Below are 24036 nucleotides of genomic sequence, written 5' to 3'. Positions count from 1 at the left end.
ATCAATGCAATTTCTCTCTCTCCACATTGGCATGGTTCAAATCTTACCTGGTGGGTCGATCTCAGGCTGTGGTGGGGACAGCTGGTGACGTCTCCTCTTGGCGTATTATCAATCAAGGAGTCCCACAAGGCTCGGTGTTAGGTCCTCTTCTATTTTCAATTTATATTAATAATGCTCCAATGATTCTCAACAATACCTCTTATCATCTATTTGCTGACGACCTGATAATTTATTCACATTTTCAAAAATCGCAGTTCACACATGTCATTGATCAAGTGAACAACGATATAGCATTGCTTGTTGAGTGGACTTCTGCTCATAGATTGACGCTCAACCCTTCAAAAACCCGAAGTATTGTCATTGGACATCCTGGGCTGTTGAACCAATTGGACGTCACTAGTGCACCTCCAGTGACCATAAATGATACTAATATTCCTTACTGTTCCAGTGTCAGAGTACTTGGCTTATTAATTGATTGTTCATTGAGCTGGCGAGAACAAGTTACTCATGTTTGTAATAAGGTTTTTGGAGGAATGCATCAACTTAAAAGGATAAGAAGATTTCTGCCCAGAGCTGTTCGCACTACCCTTGTCATGTCCTTGATAATGCCATTCTTTGATTATTGCTGCATCCCTTATAACGACATAACAAATGAGTTGAATGGTCGGCTCCAACGCTCATTGAACTATGCAGTCAGGTTTATATTTGATGCAAGGCGTTTCTCGCGAATCACTCCATTCTTCATGGAATTGGGTTGGCTCAAATTGGATAAGCGTAGACAGTATTTTCTTCTTTGTCAAGTATATAAAATTCTGGTCATGAGGGAGGGCCCTACTTATCTAGCAGATGATTTCATCCGTCTTGTTGATGTCAATCCAGATCGCAACACGAGATCCCATTTGTATACCTTGCAGATTCCAATTCATCGCACTGCAAGATACAAATCTTCGTTTGTGGTCACTGCTGCAAGACTTTGGAATGCTATTCCTGAACATGTCATTTTTTCTGCTTCACTAAGCGTTTTCAAGAGGAGACTTTTCAAATTACTTTTGGAGGGCAACGAGTAGTTTTTTCTTTTTTTTTCTCTCTACAGTTTTTTATTTCAATTTTTTTTTGAGTTGGGTTTTCTTTGAGCGCGCGCGCGTATGTGTGTGTGTATGTGTGTATATCTGTTAAGAAAATTTAATTTGAGTTATTTCATTTACTTTGTATTGATAGAATTTCATGTGTATTCCTCATTTCTATTCTGTAAACAAATAGGTTCTACTCTTTGTTTCTAAAAGTTATGTACTCTCATCTACATTTTCTGTTCTGAATATGTTAATTGTTCATTTTTTCCATTATAATGTAGTGCTAGTATGCAATGGGTCTTGCAAGACCTGGCAATACATTGTCATTTGTGATAAAGAATCAATAAAGACTTTCGCTCTGCTCCGCAACCGAACGTCACTCCAGCAGAGCGATTGATGATCGACCGGGGGGCAACAGTAGTTCAACCGGGGAACGCGAGAAGATCTAACATCTTCCGTTACGTTCATGATGGGTGCGTGGGCGGAGCGACTGTGGCTCGATGGAGGAACGAGGGCGGTACGAGGACGGTACGAGGGCGGAGCGTGTTTGGTGCGGGTTGAAAGCGCGTATATGTGTACGCAGCTTAATACCGTAGATTTCGCGTAAACTGAATTCGCCTACTTTTGCCTTCTTATCAAAGATGGTGACATCTCTTAATGTTTTTCTTTCTTCTATCCACAATAATAAGTGAGATCAAACTGGTGTGAAAGTATAGATGTGTAGTTGGCTAGTCATATTCCTGGTATCACTCGGACATAAAATTGGAAAGTAGTATCAGATAAAACCAATGTACCTAAAATACATGTATTCTAGGTACTGGATAAAAAAGACTGAGAAATTGTCAGAAAAACACAGATTCATTGATACTTAGAAAGACCGGTTTTGGTTATTACACCATTGTCAATCTCTGATAAACTCACAATCTCAGTTTATCAGAGATTGACAATGGTGTAATAACCGAAACCGGTCTTTCTAAGTATCAATAAATTTGTGGCTTTTTGACAATTTCTTAGTCTTTTCCATTCAATACGAATAATTACCACAATATCAACTTCTCAACTACACAAAAATTATTCTAGATACCTTGGATGAAACTATAAGGCCAGATATTCTATCAATTCTAGGAATTTGAAATCGTGAGAAACTCGTTGAGGTAATCATATGGAAGATTCCATGATCTTGAATTTTCCACTCCACAAGTACGGTAACTGAGAACAGAGTGGATTTCCACGAAAACCACTTATGCCTGATCATAACCATCCTATTTTTTCATGAATTACTGCATGTTTAGGAAGAGAATTCTAAAGGCCATTCCACACAGCACGTGGCGTGCGTGGCTGGACCACAATAAAACCAGCTCATTATCACTACTACTGCTGCTGCTGGAGTCATCAAACCAAGGTAAGCCACAAGAAAATCCAGATTCACACCACGGGACCGTCGGAGTTGACATCTTCCTGCATACTGACGGGAAACGTGGCCGGTATAGCATCGCAACAGTCGTGGCGGTGTGAATTGGCATGTGGCTAGCGTGGCCGGCGTGGCGTGCGTCCAGCCACGCACGCCACGTGCTGTGTGGAATGGCTTTAAGGCTCGTATGCAGATATTTGGTTTAAACGGAGAAATGTCAGCTGTTCGTTTAAACCCCGTATGAAACACATTATGATAAATGCAACAATATCTACCAGTAAACGTGGTTTAGCGTTAGACGTAGTGTAAAGCTGGGTTTACACCAAAGTTATTAACAAAATGTTAATTACTTAATCCATATAGATTCTATTAGATTGAACGGAACTTGACAAACACATTATGTTCATCATTTGTTTGATAAGTTATGTTCAAACTAATAAAATCTATAAGGATAGAGTTATTAACTTTTGTGTAAACGCAGCTTTAGCTATTTTAATAATTGCTGAGTGAGATCAGATTCAAATAGAAGTAGATTTAAAAATGATGAGAACAGTATTGATGGGATTCTTACTTTTAATTATTGATATTGTGGAAATGTGACATAATCGAATAAACAGATTTTATTCCCAACAGCTCTCTCGAGTCGTGAGTGTATGACCACAAGACCACTGCATATTATGCATAACTCATATTACACAGCGTGAATAGAGCCGGTCCCTCAGCCGCAATACCCAAGAGCTACGCACAGAGTTCAGGACTGTTGCACACTCACCTCCGCTTTTCAACCACTGATTCAAGTTAATCAAACACCAGATTATTGTTGAATCAATTCACCATTCTCAGCACTGACTGTCAACTAAATTGACATTTCAACTCGCAGCATCACAGATATTCTGTTCACTAATCCATTTATAAATGTATTTATTTATTGAATAAAGCAAACAATACAGTATTCAGAAGATAGAAAAAACAGGCTTCTTATATTCCTTGATTTTGTCTCGAGTAGTCATGATCAATTTTTACACCAAAATTCATATTAAAATTCCACTTCTAAATCAAACTATCAATTTTAAATTTGAATAGGTTGATAATAGAACTTTCGAAAAGAAATACAAAACAAACTTTAAATTAACATAATATAGAATTAAAAGACAATCAACATTAAACCTTACAGTTGTGTTGTGAGTGATGTTGTGGTACTTTTTCATATTATATTATATTTTTCATGTTATATCATAATAATAAAAAGTGGTTGACAATTTAAAATTGTATTCTCATACAATCAACATTCATTTTGATATCATGAATCCACATAGTAGGAATCTTGCAATACATTAACCATTTGACATTCTGATTCGTATCAAATGAATCATCTTATAAAAAAATAGTCATTATTATTTTCTATTTCATCTGCTATCTTTGTAACATCCTTCTGCTTCCATAAACTCCAAATTTTTCTGTAATTTCACAATTTTACAATCGAAATAAAACCTTCTTTACTAATATTGATTGAACTTTTCTTCTGTCAGAAGATCTATGTAACACTCTTTTTTCAATAATTCCAAATTCTTCTGTTATCACACATCTATTCAGTCACAGGACAGGATCTAGGAATAATAACTCCTGTATTTGGTGTATTGATTGAACTCTCCCCTATAATATTCAATGTACAATAGTTGATTCAAAATCAAAGAGTATACTATTAGTTGTAATCTTTTTTGTATGCCTGTATTCGGGTGGATCAGTTGTTGGTTGTATTGTCACTTGGTACTGTAACTTTTATTGTATTGTTATTTCCGCTAGTGTTATGATTTTGTTACTTTTTGTATTGCTTGTATTTTGACTTTTGCCTGTTACTGCATTGTATATGTTTATTGGCAATAAAATATATCTCATCTTATCTTATCTATTTACTTGTGGAAAGTGAACATTTTTATGTGTTGAACATCTTACTTTGAACACATCAATAGCATAGATTTGGGAAGAGATTGAAGAAGCTTTGGGATAGCACAGAAGTTTTCTTTCTGATGTTAGAAATTTTTGACCTAATAAATTCACTTTTCTAGTAATTTCTTCTTGATTTGTTGCAGCTTGGATTCTTGGGTGGTGGATGTGCAAGACGGTGCCCTATGTGCAGGGAGTTTCTGTCGCAGCATCCGTCTTCTCTCTCATCGCCGTCTCAATTGACAGGTGAGTCAATCACTGCATCTCTTCTGGAATAATCAACTCGAAGGGATTTGACACTAATTATAATTACAATTCACTATCAAACTCACATTTAATAATCTTGGATAGACATTTTTAGTTCAAAAGCTATGAAATACAGACACAGAGGAGAATATTGAAGTAACTATTGAGAACTATGATCTATGAATATGAATCTAGAATCTTGAATGGAAAAGACTAAGAAATTGTCAAAAACCACAGATTTATTGATACTTAGAAAGACCGGTTTCGGTTATTACACCATTGTCAATCTCAGATAAACAGAGATAGTTGATCTGATAACTATCAGTTTATCAGAGATTGACAATGGTGTAATAACCGAAACCGGTCTTTCTGAGTATCAATAAATCTGTGGTTTTTGACAATTTCTTAGTTTTTTTCATTCAATATGAATAGTTACCACAATATCAACTTCTCAACTACACAAAAAATCTAGAATCTACCGACAAAACACAGAAATAAAATTACTGATAAAACATTTTGGCGAAAATTGGAAAGGAGTCACAGAACTTGAGTATTTTGTAGAATTCTTTGGTCGAAATAATAATAATAAGGTTCAGGAGCAACCAGATTCTGATGCTGAGTGTTAAGGAACTAATAAAATACCAGAGTTTGTAGTTAAGTCTGGCTTTGAAGTATCCTCAGTTTTTTTTAAGTAATTGCTTCATTCGAATTTCCTTTTTTAAATATTTTTTATTCATTTTATAACTTGCTCTTTTCAGTTTTTGACATTTTATATCAATGCTGTATCGTTGAATGATGTAGGACTACAATGTGAGAGTCCAGATAATCTCAAAAATTGAATGTAATCATTTTAATAAAACAATACAATTATGTTGAACTAGAAACATGATCTCCACACTTTTTATAACTTATTTTAAATCATGAATGTGAATTATTCACTGTATTATGTTAATATGACTCAAAAAGGCTTTATCACTGTTTCATTATCAAACTGAACTAGCTGTTATTTATTTATTTATTTATTCCTTGACAATCACAAATCATAATAATTATAATTATATAATATGATTGGAAGAAGACAACAGGCATAGCCCGAAACTGTCTTCTCCCAAATTTCTAAAAATAAAAGTTTTAAAAAAGAATGAGGATAAGATTTCACTTTTCACTCCAAAAAGTCCAATTTTCACTTCAAAACTAATGACTAAACTAAAAATTCAAAATGTTGATATTCAAAAACAAAAATATTTCACTATCATATTTGTATCAAAGTCAGAAAACTTCACACATTCATATCAGACACAACAACTCCAACTTAATTTTATCTATTACAGACTTTGTGTTTAATTCACCTTGAGCATGTGTATTCGATTATCTCATGATCCCTTCTTAATTATCCAGTAAAAACTTTTTGAATTTAACGGTGTATGTGTCTCGTACAGTTTTTCGTGATTTCCCAACAAGTGGAGATTGCTGACTCTGCCGTGGGACTCCTCAGATATGATCGACAGGTGCTCTTCTGTGATAGTTTCGAAACAAAATATCTCAAAATCTATGCATTCATCAAACATATATCCATATTGAATCACAAAGAAAAATGAAGATTCTTGAATGGAGAATAACATTCCAATAAGTGTGGGCGGTAGTGAAAGTGGATATAGCGGAAGTTATTTCATCATCTCTGATCATCATCATCAACTGATCTCTTTTGTGAACTGATTGAATAATCAAATTAGATGCTTGAATGAAAACTGATATAGAATAAGGATGCATGTATGGATGCCTCTTCCTGAGAGAGATTATTCAACAGATCACTGAGTATCAATGAAAAGATATCCCTGTCATTTGTGTCATATTTAAGTTTATCCTCTGACCGTGAGGCATTATTATCATTTTCCATGGATGCACTCCTCCATGAGTGGGTGTATGATTCTTTACACCTTTCATCTCTTATTATCGATCCCATCTCCTATCCCAGCAGGAAGTGACTGAGTTTAGTTGATGAGCAAATATGAGAGTTCATTTTTGTTCTTTAGGATTGATTTAAGTCACAGAAAATAGAGAAATATAAGTTCTTACTCCATGATTAAGTAGATAAATCCTCAAAAACACATATCAGTTAAAATCCAAGGACCAGTTTCACGTACTTCTATTAGATTTAACCGCGATTAAACGCGACTTTGAAGCATTTGCTTAAGCTTTTGATGCTCATACACCTCCTACACTTTCTGGATTGACCACCGTAAATGTATCGAGTTGACAAGGTGACTGGTGCTACAGGGACGGTAAAGAAACTACTGGGCACTCATTAAAGAATAGTAAATCATCGTATTACGGCCGTCAATTCAGAAAACGTGAGACTATGGAATCATTCTTATTGAACGAAAATCCGAACTAAATGCTGCGAATCACCCCGAAGACTTCTGCCACTGCAAATATTGACAACAGGGTAAACAGCTAGATGGAAATTCTATGAGCGCTACTTTACAAAAATTATTTGTCAGCCCGAACAATAATTCTCATCTAGCTGTTTCCCATCTAGCTGTTTACCCTGTTGTTAATATTTGCTGTGGCAGAAGTCTTTGAGGTGATTTGCAGCATTTAGTTCGGATTTTCTTTCAATAATTACTTATCATTCATTAATTAGCATTTGAACAATTGCAACTTCCAAATTATTTTCGGTCTGTGGCCGCTCTGGCTTTGTATAGAATGAGTGCTGCTATCCAGAGATTGTAAGTTTGGTGTAAGGGTAAGCATTCCTGACCGGCAATTAGGAGGTACTGGGTTCGTTTCCCGGGCTCACAAATAGTTTTTGTATAGTAGCGCTCATCGAATTTCTATCTAGCTGTTTACCCGGTTGTCAATATTTGCAGTGGCAGAAGTCTTCGGAGTGATTTGCAGCATTTAATTCGGATTTTCGTTTAATAATAAATATCGGGGCACCGAGCTTCGCTCGTTATTTATTTATTGACTTTTGATAAGCCGAACACAATTCTTTAAAATGATTGGGGGAGTACTAACAGGCACAGCCCAAAACTTTTTTCCCCGAATTTTGATTTATACACTATAAATAGTCCAGAAAGTAGGTTGTGTTCCATACACTTGAATTCAGGTTCAATTTTCTGTTTAAACATTTGAAAACAAAAAAAATATAATTTAGATTATATACATACCAAATTGAATAGCAAAATAACACTCACTAATTACTTGAAATTGTCAATAATGATCAACTTTGAAAATTATGATATACTCTAGTTTAGGAGGATTATCATGTCATGTCAACAAATCAGATTATGTTGATCAAATCGATTAAAAATTGTCTAGCTAAAATTTCTCGCTGATTGATTATGATTGGCTACACAGCTGGAAATAATTCTGTCTCTCTCCCACACTGGCACACGCATCTTCTGTCAGCGAGAGACGACGAAATTATCATCTGTTTTCCAAGGATGAATTATCTTTTTAATGTCGTTCAGCGAGTTTTTCAAAGAATGAGACCTAGTGAAATCGAATCTTCATATCATAAACATACTATGTTCCAAATTCCGTGAAAATCGTTAGAGCAGTTTTCGAGATCCGTAAAACATAAATAACCAGATATATACAGAAATTGCTCGTTAAATATAATAGGATTATTCATTAATTAGCGTCCAAGTTTTGGTAGAGAGTTAATGGGGAGGATATTTTTAATATTCTTTCCGAAGAATGGACATTGATATGTCCAAAGCTCCGCCAATTTATGTAGATGCATAACAATATAATTATTATCTATAGTTATTACAAATATATATATTACAAATTGCTTTTTCATATCATATACAGTTCAATAATTATTTTCTTAGTCTATATCATGTAAATTCATCTATAATTTTGCTGTATTGTAAGCTATTGTATATAAGTGTATAAGACAGTATATACTGTAATCTACATAAATAAAGTACTCAATCAATCAATCAATCCAATCTATGGAAGCTGCATTTTATATTTTCGACTATGGAAAGTATAGCTGCATTTTATATCTTCCGTATATTTTCCACTATGGAATCATTGAAACTATTCCTGATTGTTTGAAAACTGCAGCGATTCTATCAATAATCCTCTCATATTCGAGGTGCAAAATTTGGTAAACGGAAAACACTCGTTAATAATAGAAAGCAAACTCTAGACTCAATACGCAGAGATCCTGTATTGAGGCAGTTTTACATGGAATGAATGATACTGTAATTGTTCAGAATTTGAACTTGCTGTTGCTGGGACGCCAGTAACATGGGATGGAGTTTATGTGGGATGAGCGATCATATGGGATGAGTAAGGGGATCAGCGATAATGGTCGTGATGTTTCCAGGCTCACGGGACCAATTTCTCCCATCCTGTATTGCTTCACGTGGCCGGTCCGATCGATAGAAATTGGAGTGCAATTTTGTTCGACCTTTTATGGTCAGTTCCCATCTCCGCTCGTTGAGAAGACTGATAATTCAAAATGTCAATTTTCAACAAGACCGAATCTCTGGCCGAATTATTGGAGTTTTGCTTGTAAACTGTTTTAATCGTACAATCGGCATTCGACGGGAAAAGCTGATAATAACTCAGATGAAGAACTCAGTTGGAAATTGGTTTGCAATGGACTTTCAGTCAGTGTCAAACAGTCGCGATTAGGAAATTTTTTCAGATAGTCTGATGCTGTATAGATCTACTTTGCCATCCCATGTCATTCGCTATTTTATCGTCCTACCTTTGTCTACGAGATCAATTATGTTCCCTTGGAGTGATCCTTGGTCTAGTGGATAGAGTGCTTGCGTAGCAGCATAGAGATCCCGGGTTCAAACCCTCTTACAACCAAAAGTTTTTTAACCAGATCACTCCCGTGTTATCGGATGGGCACGTTAAACTGTCGGTCCCAGCTGAAGTATGACAGTCGTAAGGCCCATTGACGGCTCAAATTATATATTCAGGCGGTAGAACCTTCCCGCAAGGGACTCCCCACCAACAAAAGCCATACGAATTTACTTTTTATGTTCCCTTCTCTATTGAAATTTATTTATTTATTTCATTCACAATCACAAATCATAATTAGAATATGATTGGGAGAATACAACAGGCATAGCCCAAAACTGTCTTCTCCCAATTTTTTTCAAATAAAAGTCTTAAAAAAGGAGGTTAGATTTCACTTTTCACTTCAAAAAGTCCAATTTACACTTCAAAACTAATGAATAAACTAAAAATTTAAAATTTTTATATTTAAATATTTTATATTTATATAAATTAAATATAAGATTAGAAAAACTCGCATCGAATTGTATATAGAATACTAGTAGTTCGGAGAACAGTAGAACTCGCTTCAACATCACTACTCACACACACCCGCCTATTCACACACAAACACATACAAATTGGATTTAGAGTATGATGATGATGATAATATGCAGCAGGAACCGTTAAGGACGCTGAGAAATAGAAGTTCTTTACACTTTTGAGTTAGGATGCATGGTTGAAGGGATAAAAAATCTGAAACTTGAAATGTGGGACGGAAAAAATTATCGAATTCAATTTTTTTTTTAATTTTGGACATGTGATATCTATATCTATATCTATATATATAAAAGCGAAATGGCACTCACTCACTGACTGACTCACTCACTCACTCACTCACTCACTCACCCACTCACTCACTCGCATAACTAAAAATCTACCGGACCAAAAACGTTCAAATTTGGTAGGTATGTTCAGTTGGCCCTTTAGAGGCGCACTAAGAAATCTTTTGGAAATATTTTAACTCTAAGGGTTGTTTTTAAGGGTTTGAAGTTCGTCTTTTAGCATGTATATTCTTCTTCTCCCAATCTCTTAATAATAATATTATAATTGAAATTTCCATATCATATGTTACTATAGAACTATAATCTAGATAGAGTACCTCTTCGAAACAGTTGTTAACTGGCAACTAAATTAATAAGTTTGTCAGGTTGGCATTAAGTTGAGTTGACTTTGTCCATACCATATGTTAATATAGACTAGAACTTTATTCTATAGAGAGTACCTCTTCGAAACAGTTGTTAAATGGTAACTAAATTAATAATTTTGTTAGATTGGCACCAAGTTGAAGATTTAAACGCATTTATCGCGGAAAAATTGATTGGGCACTGCTACTTCAATCCTGGGAATATTATATTACTAGCCGTCAGGCTCGCTTCGCTCGCCATATCCGTTTGGCCGGACGTTTAGTCTGGACCCCCGACTGGATTGTCCTAACATATGATAAAAATGCCCAAATGAAAAAATGCAGGCGAGCGAAGCGAGCCTGCTGATCTCATTCTTGGACGATCCAGTCGGGGGTCCAGGGGGCGGAGCCCCCTGGCTAGACGGATATGGCGAGCGAAGCGAGCCTGACGGCTAGTATGAAATAAGACTACCTTGAAGAATAACTCTCCTCTACACTTTAAGCTAGAATGCACGGTTAAAGAGGTGAAATATCTGTAACTTGAAATTTGAGACGGAAGCACGGCTGAAAATAAAAAAATCTAAAACTTTGATTGGGACTTGGAAAAATATTTCTAATTCCAAAAATTTAAAAATTTTGAAATAACACCGCTTTGAAGCGGTGAGAAGAAAATGAGCCCAATTTGAATTTGATCCGATAAAATATTGAAGAATCAGTTTGATTTCTAGGGTGAAATTTACGATTAAAGGGCCGCCATTTTGAAACGTGGATTAATTTGAAAATGCTAAATATATAGGTTTTTGCTCCCTCTTTCAAAGTACTTTTAAACCAAAATTATATCCAAATCGGACCATAACTGCGGTACAACAAACAGACAAACGCCGATTGACTTGAAACATAGAATTCGCTTCGCTCATTCATTTATTTGATTTGATTGTGGAAAACTTGTTTCTGATAAGAGAAATGTTAACTGAACCAGAATAAGAGCAATGTTCAATTGAACAACTCAAATATTCAAAGCGACATTGAAGAAGCTATTCCACTCAATATAACAGCATGCTAAATTACTGTGATAATCATGATAATTATTATTGAAAGTAATTATTTATTCGAAGCAACATTTGTGATGGAAGGGTTTATTTCCTCAAACACTCTGCACAGTCTGTCTTTCGCAGCGTTTGAGAACGTAGGCAAATATATTTCAAACAAGTATGTTCTGGTTTAAAATATAAAATAAGCCTCCATTAATAAAAATATAAATCCAAGAGATCTTTGAAAATTGTTTACTCACAATCACTTGATAATGACATCATATAGCCGCCCAAAACATGTTAGTAGAAAATATTGAAAAGGGTTCTTAGATATTTCATTCATATTCAAGAGTAGAAGGAATAAGTCTTGTACGACTCAATTAATTTTCAGATATTTATACGATTTGAATATGGATGTTGATCGATGGATTTAAGAAATACTTATTCCTAAATTAAATCTGATATCAAAACGGAATAACAAAAATTGTGCTTATTAGAACTCTCAAAATCTTCAAAAGGCGATGACACACCTGTCAAGCAGTGTTCGATCCGACTCCGATCTGATCACGTATATTAACATTCCACACAACATGTCTATCATGTGATAGACACCCACCATGTGATATACACGTGATAACACCTATCATGTGATATTCCACCACCCCTCCCCCCCACACAAATATCGGACCTAAGTAAGACCGGCACGCTGCAAGTCGTGTGTACCCCGCCTTAATCCGTTGAAGAGGTTTACCCAGTGTGGGAATTCCTTTTCACCTGAGGAGTGTGATCTTTGACTATGTCAACTCACACAAGACGCTCGAATTCTCGTTCGTATTGCAGCCATTTGCTAGTAGCGTGAGGTGAGGTGTTGGAGATCTAAAGATTTGAAGATGGAAGCACACATTCCGAAGTGGCAGCTCTTTCACTGTGGGCGTCAACTCTCACGTGAAAAGGAAGAGTTTGATTGAGGCAGGATTCCCTCACCTTTTAAAGCCGTTTTCTTGGGCAATGAAATGGTGTTTCAGACATTTCATTTCATCTCACAGACATTTTCTATTGGTTTTTTATGTATTAACTAAAGTGAGCCGGTGATTGAATCATTTCACAGTGAATATAGATTGTGCATACATAATTGGAGCATCATGGAATGAGAAGAGATGAAGTGAAACTGATAATCGAGTTCAACAACGAAATCAATCATTTTCATTTTCGTATCAAACATTTTTTACTTTGATATATTTTAATGTTTCTTCTTCTTCTTCTTCTTCTTCTTCTTCTTCTTATTCTTATTCTTATTCTTATTCTTCTTCTACTTCTTCTTCATCTTTTTCTTCTTCTTCTGAATGTCTTCCACAGTAAAGACAATATTGTCTGTTCCAGTCTTTAAAATAGCTTTTTGTAAAGTAAAATTCATAGAAATAATAATTAAAATCTATCTAATTTTGGTATATATCAAGTAATTATTCAATTTAATCCAAGTTTCGTTGCATTCACAGCCTCTTAACTGTCCAAGAAGAAAGATAGAATGATTTCATTAATGAACCTAATCTTTGTGTAAAGAAGGTCCTTGGAAAAAAGGTCACTTATCCTTCATGGAAAAAACACTCCATTGAACAAGATTAATCATTTTCATTAATAAAAGTACTGATTAAGCTATAAGAAGCCCAAGTTTCATTGTATTCACATTTTCTCAACTTGATAAGAACAAAGATAAATCGATTCCATACTCATCCTTGATGGAAAAAATACTCCATTGAACAAGATTAATAATTTTCATCTAGGGTATTGAGTGAGCTATAAGAAGCTCAAGTTTCATTGTATTTACATTCTCTCAACTTGACGAAAGCAAAGATAAATCGATTCCATACTCATCCTTGTTGGAAAAAACACTTCATTGAACAAGATTAATCATTTTCATCTAGGGTATTGAGTAAACTATAAGAAGCCCAAGTATCATTGTATTTACATTTTCTCAACTTGATGAAAGCAAAGATAGATAAATTCCATGGATGAACTTAATCTGTTTGTAGAGAAAAGAGAAGGTCCTTGTCCTTGGTAAAAATCAAGGTTCTCTTCTCACCCTCTCCACATACAATACAAGAAACAATAAGTTACTAAAAAATGAGATATAGAAAGAGTTTAGAAGCAGAGTTTTGTGTGTTTCTCATGCAGTAGTTGTAGTCAGTACGATTATGTGAGAAGAGAGAGAGAAAGAGCGATACAAATTTATAGAATGGAGAAGAAGACAGTGGTGCGATAAATTGCGCTTTATCTTAAACTCTACGTACTTGGAGCAATAAAAATGAGGTATCGTGGCAACGTATGCAATGTTTCAATGAACTGTGTTGGTATGTGTTGGTGCGTGTTTGTGTGGGTGTGTGTTTGTGTGCATCCACTGCTTGTTGGCAATTGAAACAGCAAACTATAGATAAACACACAGCAACGAACTGCAACAGCAAATCGACTGGTTAGGCTGTGTGGAAGAGAAAAAGTGGGAAGAAAATATTACGGATGAGGTTTTCGAGGAGAACTCACCAGTAGGAGACTGGACCCACTGGATGCAGAGGATGGGTTTGTTTCATTCTCACACTGTTCTCTACTACAAGTCTACTCATTCAAAATTCTCTCTCCTCCATCTTTATTTATTTCTCTCTCTCTCCTATTTACTTATTTTATTCCTTCTCTTTCCAATATATTTTTATCATTTTCCGTCGTTTTCCATCTTCATATTCATCTTCATTTATTTCCTTCTCTCTCCTATTTACTAATTTTCTTTCTTCTTTATTCCAATCTATCTATCATTCTTCTCAATTCTTTTCTTTTTTCTTATCATCTTACTCTATCATCTATGTTTTCCTTCTCATGTTTACCACTTATTATCCTTTATCTCTTCTATCTCCACACTTCATTATCTTTGTTCACGCTTGATCTTCAACTCTGCTCCATCGTTATCATCTTCCTTCTCTATCCTCTTTTGATCTTCACATCCCCCTTGACATTTTTCCCCTTCTTCATTTTGTTCTTAATTATGCTATCCTTATTCCTATTCCTCTACATGTCAACCTCCTTCTCAACTTTATATAATCTACTTCAATTATCTACTGCCTATCAAAACATCTCTCACTCTTTCTGCAACTTCCATAAACATTTCCGTCCAAAAGAGACTTCTCTTTCTTTCTTCAGAGATACTTATCTTGTCTTTCTTGATTGTTTTAGGCTTCCCCACTATTTTCCATATTTTTCATCCTTCTCTTACTGATTCCTTCCTCATTCTCACTCCCTACTCGCTTCCTCCTCTCCTCCTCATGTAAGGTAGTGGAAGAGAAACGGATGATAATATAATACGCCTTTCCTATTATCTTCTCATATTGACATCACCATTCACTTATTAAATATGTTCTTCTATTTTCTCTCTTCTGAATCCTACCGCCTTCATATCCTTATATGTCACATATCCACTCTTCTTCGTTTCTCTCATTTCTCTCAGGTTCTTGATTATTTTTACCCTGCCGCTCACTTCTTATTTCTTCCTTCTTCTCTCTTAGCTTCCTCCTCGCTTTCTCCTTCTTATACTGGGAGGAAAAGAGAAGACCCAATATTTCCATCCTGCATCCTTAGCTTCTTATTTCATCCTCTTTCTCACTCAGCTCCCTCTTTCTCATGCTGGGGGAAAAGGAAACGGATGACCACAGAGCATGACCTGGTGTTGTGCTTAGCTGCGTGGCGACGTGCCTCTAGCTGCTTGCCAACCCAGCGAAACCCCACCAAGCGTCACGCTTCACAACTCACTGCCTCACTTCCTCACTGTCGCACTTGCCTCACTGCCTCGCGTGCCTCACTTGCCTCACTTGCCTCACCACCTCACTTGCCTCACTTGCCTCATCTGCCCCACTTGTATCACTTGCCTCTCTTGCCTCACTGCCTCACTGCTTCACTTCCCTCACTATCCTCACTGCTTCACTTCCCTCACTATCCTTACTTGCCTCATCTGCCCCACTTGTACCACTTGCCTCAATTGCCTCACTGCCTCACTTGCCTTGCCTCACTGCCTCACTCCGTCTAATCTCAAAAGCAGACATTAAGATTTTATCCGTTTCTCATCCCACCACACCAACCCCTTCAACCCCTACTTTATGACTCACGTTCGCACCGACAGTCATCCACTTATCGTATATTAGCCTTATCAGTTTATCATGTACTACACGCTCTGTATTGCCGCTTCTTTCGTGTATGTTATTGAATCTCTAACAATATTTCCTCTGAATCTAAGCCGGCGAAGATTACAGTTGCTTCACTTCTCCAAACATCATGTAATCGATATTTCCCTACATTTTCAATATTTGCTTTATTTGGAGTATTCCAGCATCGATATTTCCCAGCTGAAACATCTGTTCTGAGGATTATTGACTGTGATAGGGAAGGCATTTTCATTGGATATCTATCAATTCTGCCACGTTACAAGCTCTGGCATTATCATAATGCCGTACAACCATTAATCTTTTTCCTTAGCTTGTGGCGTGGGGTTGAGATGGAGTGAAGTGCCTCTCTTTATCACGACGATTAGCAATTCCGAGATAGCCGTGAAAGGTTGTTATAGAATTCATAAATTATCAGATATTCATTCCTGCTCGCAGACGTAGAGTTTTGTACTCTCAGCAAGCAGTATTTTCCTATCCAAATTCACATATTAGTCCTGGTTAAGCATGTTCGAATTCTTGTCGGATGTTATTGTTTAATAAATTAGACTTATATGTACTTTATAAATTATTAACTTATTACTCTAATATTGTTAAGCTGTATTATTTTTTCTCATAATTTGTAGATATTGTGAATTGGATTGAATAAAATTTGAATTTGAATTCCATGTGTTACAAAGTAAATCCGAAAGAAAAGCTATGATGCTGAAGTTCCAATTACGGGAAGAGGAAATCAAATTAGTTTCCAAGCTTTGTGTATTTTGAGAGAAATTCACGAGTTGGTAGACCCATCTCCTGGGTCCGAATTTATAACGATTTTCAATCATTTTTTCACCCAAGTACGCTTTATAGCCTAGCAAGAACTGAAAGAATACTACTTATGATTGATACAGTTATTGGTTGCACGACAACTAAAGCATGTTTAGCTAAGAACGTCCATGAAAATTGATTATAAATTCTGGCTCCAATGTCTTCCTCAATCTGTTTATTCTTTTGTTCGTCATGTATTTTTTTATTCTTCTCTTTCTCATTATCATATTATTATCTTTTTGTATCTTCTCCACGTGGCTCTTCATAAGTCTCTTATTTCATCTTTCATCCACTTCAATTTGATCTTATAGGATTATTGGATTTGAACTCGTTCGCCTTTGACGATATTTAGGTGATAACCGCTCATAGTTCACGGTTTCCTTTCACGTTTATTTGACGTTGTGAATATCACGGTCATGGTTTTGAATTAGTGTTTCATTCCTAGGAAGTAATGCGTTTTCGTTCAGGTTACAAACTCCTCTGCTCTCTTTAATTCCTGATCTTTGATTAAGCCCTCATAATAATAGAATCGATTATGTTTATCTTTGTATGAGTACACTCAATTTGACAATAAATTTATCAGCTATCATCATTCAGTTATTTTAATTTATATGACTCAAAATAAGGAGATAATATTCTATTATGTACTAGCTGGCCCGGCGAACTTCGTACCGCCAAATAGTTTATGCATCTCATGACAAACTTTAGCTTGATACACACCTGAGGAGGCGCGATGCGGCATTTTGCATTCAGGTGCTTCTTGCTTATTGGTTTGGATGAAAGGACTCACACACACTGAATCGAGCATGGCGTGGAACGGTGTGATAAGGCAATCTCCGTGAGATCAACACTTTGTATCACCAAGCCGCGCCTCCTCAGGTGTGCTTAGCCTTAGCTTAATCTGCACTAATAATGCACTATATTTCTATGAAAACTATCCAACAATCAGTATTCACATTTATATCTCAATATAGACTTCCTATGTGCTCAGTTAGTTGTTCAGCAGTTTGTATTTTTATATATAGTTGAATGCAGCTTGCTGGGAAATTGAATGGTATATCTCCTTGCTGCTGATTTTCTAAATTAACAGCATTTCGAGCTCTACGACCCAAGTTTGGTCGTCGTTCGTGTTGCGGCATTATTATTAGAATTAGAATTTTGTGAATCAGTAGAAAGAAAATAGTTGAATGACGAAATGATTATAACAGCTGATTTTTATTTCTGTGTGTGGTCAGCTCACAAATCTTCTCTCATGAGGATTACATGTAAACTTTGAAGGACCGTAGGAAAGAGTCCTGAAGTCGAAATATTTGATAGGTCATAAATCTGGTCCTGAACATAACGAACACAACTAAAAAATCATCAAATTCGGTGCACACATAAAAAAGTTACTTCATGTCAAAATTTGAGGCTCGATTTTTATTTATATAGATTTTGGTTATTTTTCAAAATTATTTGTAAATATTGTCAGTGTTATGAATAAATTCAATTTAATTAATCTGAAAGCTAAATATTAAAGCCTTTCTCAGTATCAACATGAATCACTGGGAATACCTATCTATATCATCGACGGTTATCAGTTCGAAAATTCAGTTGGAATTAATAAGTATTCCATATTTCGCATAAAGAGGCAGCCTACTCGTATTTATGTGCGCCAATGTATAATGTATTCGAAGGTGGTCCGATATTTATCTACTGACCCATGGCTACATGCACACCAGAAGCACGATCCTCGGTAATAGATCGTCCAATAAAGACAAAGACACTGTATGTGTAAGAGAGAGTGAGTAAGAGTAATAGAGAGTGAGAGAGGCATTTGTGTGCTGCGGTCGATAGCGAAATAGGCCAAAGCCCTAAACTCCTTTGCTTTGCCGTATAGTAGTTGGCCTGATGGAAATTGGCGCGTTTATATTCGACGACCGCTAGTAAGGTTTACAAAATGTTTCATCTTGATTAAACAGCCCCCGAGTTGAAAAGGCAATAACTCCTCAACGCCGAATGTGCAGATGGACGCAGCGCATCATCGAGCGACGCAAACTCGCACATGAAAAACATCCATGAATTGGACACCCATTCGTCCTGAATTAGGCCACATCAATATTGACCAAAAAGAACACCACTTGTCAGTTTTGTGTTGTCAGGAATTCGGGTCAATCGTCTGCACCCGTCGATTCCAGTTTTATCGCAAATGTAATCAAACGAGCGAATCTGTAATGAAGAGTACTCAGAACATTCCGTGATTGTAATTTGAAGTTTGTTACTTGTTTGCTACGATTATACACTATGTATGTACAGTTCGTGTCAGCGCAATGATCATTCATTATACACACAACATACTCTGTTGAAAATATTTTAAAATCCATTTGTATATTTCAATTTTTTTGTGTAGTTGAGAAAATGATATTGTGGTATTTATTCATATTGAATGAAAAGACTAAGAAATTGTCAAAAAACCACAGATTTAAATAAATTGTCAAAGAAATTAAAATAAATCTGTGGGTTTTTTGACAATTTCTTAGTCTTTCCCATTCAGTATATTTTGATGTTTACATCTTATGGAAATGGAGCTCTGCTTGCTCTGGTAGTGAAAGAATTTGAAATCAACACATAGATAGATAGATATTTAATTCTATTGCACAAGCACACAGTTGAACGTTGTCAAATTGATACAGATGAGGTTTCAATAAAATCAGTCAATGAAAATGGGGTTTATTGCCAGCTCATGATGACATCTTCTGTGAATGTGGAGCAATTCAGAAGCAGGAGCACTTGCTTGTATACCCTTAGCTTGATGTCCAATGTGAAAAGGAGGATCTCTTTAAAGCAAATGACAAAGCCCAATCTGTTGCAAATTTTCGGAAACATATAATTTAATGAAAATTGATACAATGTTTGTATTTATATTTTATTATTATTGTTTTGTCTTTTATTATTATTATTATTAAACGGAAATCCAAATCAAATGCTGTAATTCACCCCGAAGACTTCTGCTACTGCAAATATTTACAACAGGTAAACAAATTTAATTTGGCGTTTCGTTTAATGATAATAATTAATTAATTAGAATTCGAATAATTGCAATATCTCAGTAATTTCCATCTGTATTGTTTTTTTTTTCATGTGACCTGTGCATCTGACTCTTCAGATTTAGCTTCACTAAATCGTTGAATTCCCATTATCTCATCTATTTGATGGGAGGATTATATGTTCATCCATGATGGAGGTGGAAGAGGATCTTGTAAATCTAGCTCTTAAGTTTCAGCTTAACCAATTGAGCCTCATTTATTTTTACTTGTAACCTTTGAATCTGACTCTTCAGATTTAGCTTCACTAAATCGTTGAATTCCCATTATCTCATCTATTTGATGGGAGGATTATATGTTCATCCATGGTGGCGGTGGAAGAGGATCTTGTAAATCTAGCTCTTAAGTTTCAGCTTAACCAATTGAGCCTCATTTATTTTTACTTCTTCTTCTTCTTCTTCACTTCAAGGATTAGGTTTGTTAAAGAACCTGTTCCGGCACCCATCTTTTCCTCGGTCTTCCCACGTCTCTTTTCCCAGTAGGTTTATAGCATTTAGCCTCCAAAGGTATTCGTCCAGGAGGCATTCTATTCAAATGACTGCACCAATTTATTCTGTTTTGAATGATTTTTCCATGTAAAGGTGTAACAGATAAAGCTCTTCTTATCTCCTCATTTCTGATTCTATCTGCTCTAGTGCAGCCAAACACACTTCTTAGAAACCTCATTTCTGCAGCTTGAATCTTGCTGTCTACTCTACGTGTGTGGATCCAATTCTCACTTCCGTAAAGCAGCGTTGGTACAGCGATGGTATTGAAGAATTTGATTCTAGTATCCTGCCTTGTTTTATTTTTGAGGTTTCTATGAATATTGCCACATATTCGTTGGAACTTTGATACTTTGTTATGAATATCTTTATCCGTATCATAGGTTACATCATTGCCAAGATAATTGAAATTTTTCACCTGTTCTATTATCTTCCCATTCAATTCTATCTGGTTCTGGATGGATATTTACCTTTGAAAGCCATTGATTTTGTTTTCTTAGCTGATATCTTTAATTATATTTCTGAGAAACTCTGTCCAGCATAAACATCGCTTTCTGTAAGGCGTCCTCATTCTCTTGAATTATTGTAAGGTCATCTGCATACATGATTGAGTTAACAGATGTATGGGCTGATAACTGTATACCTGAGTCAGCCAAATTTTTCCATGTTCGTAACATGTCGTCCACGTAAATATTAAATAATGTCGGAGATATACAGCATCCTTGCCTTACACCCTTGTTTATATCAATGACCTTACTCAAACCGTCCTTTACTTGTAAACGTATAGTCGTTTTTACATATAGGCTCTGCAAAGATTGAATTATATGCTTGGGATATCCCTATTATTTTTACTTGTAACCTTCAAATCTGACTCACCAGATTTAGCTTCACCAAATCATGAAATTACCATTGTCTCATTTATTTACTACTCAACATAGTTTTTATCGAACAGTACTTTTGAATCTGACCATTCTTACTCAAATCTCCACAAACGATAGACATTCAGAGGAAAGTTAGTAAACTGACTCTGGTAAATGCCACTACCTAGAACCTAGATGTGAATCTAGATGGTAGTGTTAAAGTTCAGTTCTGGTTTGGGTGGAGTTCAGTATATAGCAAAACATAGAAAACTGAGATTTGTACGCGGTCAGAACAGTCGTGTTTGGACTGGAAACTCCGTTCAACTCGGGTGGAGGATATTATCAAAATATTACTAAACTCTTTTGTCTCTGGAACGACGACGGTATTAGCCAGCTGGCGTTAGTAAGATCAGTTTTTAATGCAATATCCGCATCATAGGGACGCCAAAACCCTTTGCAAGCGATCTAGCCAACGCCGTTAGTAACATCTGCCGTCTGCCGCTACTCTGCTCCTTGACCTCGCGTGAGATTTGCGCCACCTTACGTCTAACCACTGAGCTACTTACTGCAAAAATCCCTGCAACGTGGTTATAGGTCGCTTTCATCGATCTCAAACACCCTTTCTAAAAGCTGTTTGGATATGAACCATTCTTAAACATCTCATTTCAATATCAGGAATATATCATAAATCCTACCTATGAGGAAGGAAGAATAACAGTAATAAAAGTCTACGCACAGGCCACAGTGCCCATGTAGGCTCATTCCGTAATCTATAATATGAACACCTAATTCAAGTACTTAATTATTTGTAATTTATATTTTATATTATTCATCATTAATGTACTTACTGTATTTTGGAACAAAGAATATTCTTGATTGATTGAGTTTTTCTAGAACAATGTCAATTCCTACAGTGTGTACCTGAAGGTTCCAGGCTGATATAGAATCCATAAGGATTGCTACAATCATGGAGTTTGATGATTAATAAAAGAATTTATGAAAGAGTCGACTCAGTATTCTGAACAATCAGAATAACTGTTTCTATAGTGCGGTCCACGTTATAATGACAGTATTTGATCAACTTCGGTTTTGCTATCCTTGTCTATCATTCGACAAAGCCGGTGGTACTATCCTTTTCTAGGTCCACAAAGATGACAATTATGTTTTTGACGGTGTAGAAATATAATTAATCAATGCAGAGAATTGGCATCGCTATTCTTCTATCTTTATCCACTACCATTATAACGTGGACCACACTATAGAGCCAGCTTCATTCATGAGAATGTCATGCTCAAGAGAAGTGCATTTATATTTTGTATACTCACTTTGGTTTAATACTTTATTCCTCGTACTTCGAAAACACATGGAATACTTTTCGTAAGGTGGAGCAAGAAGACACGGTTTCAAATTGTATCAATAGAGTTTATCCAATATTTTTCCAACTGCCACGTTCAATCTCTGCTTTCTCTTGGTTTGAAAAAGTTCCACTTTCAACAATGACCTTGCTCATTAACATATCCATCACGTGATAATATCATAGAACAAGAATCTCTAAAAAGAGTAGAGATAACTTGAGAAGATGATTATAGAATTATATGATGGTATAGGGCCTTTATAATCCAAATTTCACTGTCAAGTTGAGACAATATAGTCATAACAGTCATTTTTCGTGAAGCTATGTGTCGCTGTGACTCTCTCATCCTGTGCAGTTGTATACTCAATTTGGTTTAATACTTTATTCCTCGTACTTCGAAAACACATGAAATACTTTTTGTAACGTGGAGCAAGAAGACACGGTTTCAAATCGTATCAATAGAGTTTATCCAATATATTTCCAACTGCCACGTTCAATCTCTGCTTTCTCTTGGTTTGAAAAAGTTCCACTTTCAAAATATTTGTTCGCGTCCAACTAATAGAATGTTACATGGAGCTATTGTTCCCCTCACTTCACTTCCATCCCGGTGTCAATGCACTGTTATAGAACAACTCTGAAAGATATAAAATATCAAAGATCTCCAGCAGGTCGGATAAATTTCTTTGTCACGGAAGAAATATATCCACTTCAGAGAGCTGCTAAAAGTTCGCTATGCCTGACTCGGGTGGTGCACATCTTTTGATATAGGAAAGTTCATAGAGCTTTTCTTTGCAAGTGGCTTGGCAACTCAATAAATTGGAAGGTTTGTCAGACGGCGTGAGAAATGGCTGATGGGAAAAGGCAAGTGTCAGCATGATGTAGCGGATAAGTTGGCAGCCAAAGGAAAGCTCATCCTTTCCTTTATCATTTCCTTCTCTTCCGGGAAGCGTACAGTCTCGTAAAACAGCAGCCGGCTGACTTGAGAAAGTTTAGGGTGATGCAGTCATGTATCACAACTATATGCGTTGATATCGCGCAATAAATGCTAAGTCGGAAGTGGAACCTATATGTGATAAAGTGAGAAATTTCGTGAACTGACTATAAGGTGAAAAGAGATCACTCTCAAATGATTTGTAATTTTCTAACATGAATGAAGTAGTAGAAATGATATTTGAACCTCCTCACAACTAGGGTGGACCAACATTTGTTATCATTCAATATCTTATCTATATTTATATAAAAGCGAAATGGCACTCACTTACTGACTGACTGATTGACTCACTCACTCGCAGAACTAAATATCTACCAGACCAAAAACGTTCAAATTTGGTAGGTATGTTCAGTTGGCCCTTTAGAGGCGCACTAAGAACGGATTTGGAAAAAATTCCAAAGATACGCCCAAAATCTGCATTTTTCCAGCGTTTTTTGCGTTTTCTCAGTTCTTTCTTCAAGTAATAGACAGAAAATGTCCAAATTTTAGAGAGAGGTTCAGGTAGGGTCTAAAAATGTTGTGATGAGGTGACTTAAATATTTCATCAAAGAACCGACCAAAATCAGGTTTTTTCTCAGCTTTTCTGCGTTTTCTCAGTAATCTGACTTTCTGATAGAATGAAG

At 36.0% G+C, this 24036-nt stretch overlaps 1 protein-coding gene across 1 annotated transcript in view; it reads left to right on the top strand.

The window, feature by feature from the left end:
- The window catches only part of LOC111056579 (neuropeptide SIFamide receptor), a 250376-nt gene that overhangs the window by 130692 nt on the left and 95648 nt on the right, over positions 1 to 24036 (top strand). Inside the window, exon 2 of the mRNA XM_039429181.1 lies at positions 4572 to 4671. Coding sequence (XP_039285115.1) covers positions 4572 to 4671 — 100 coding nt within the window. The remainder of the gene's footprint in view (positions 1 to 4571; positions 4672 to 24036) is intronic.

This window comes from Nilaparvata lugens, chromosome 1 (assembly GCF_014356525.2).
Source record: "Nilaparvata lugens isolate BPH chromosome 1, ASM1435652v1, whole genome shotgun sequence".
Taxonomy (NCBI): Eukaryota; Metazoa; Arthropoda; class Insecta; order Hemiptera; family Delphacidae; genus Nilaparvata; species Nilaparvata lugens.
The sequence above is the reverse complement of the archived record's forward strand: the minus strand, read 5'-3'. Positions and strand labels throughout refer to the sequence as shown.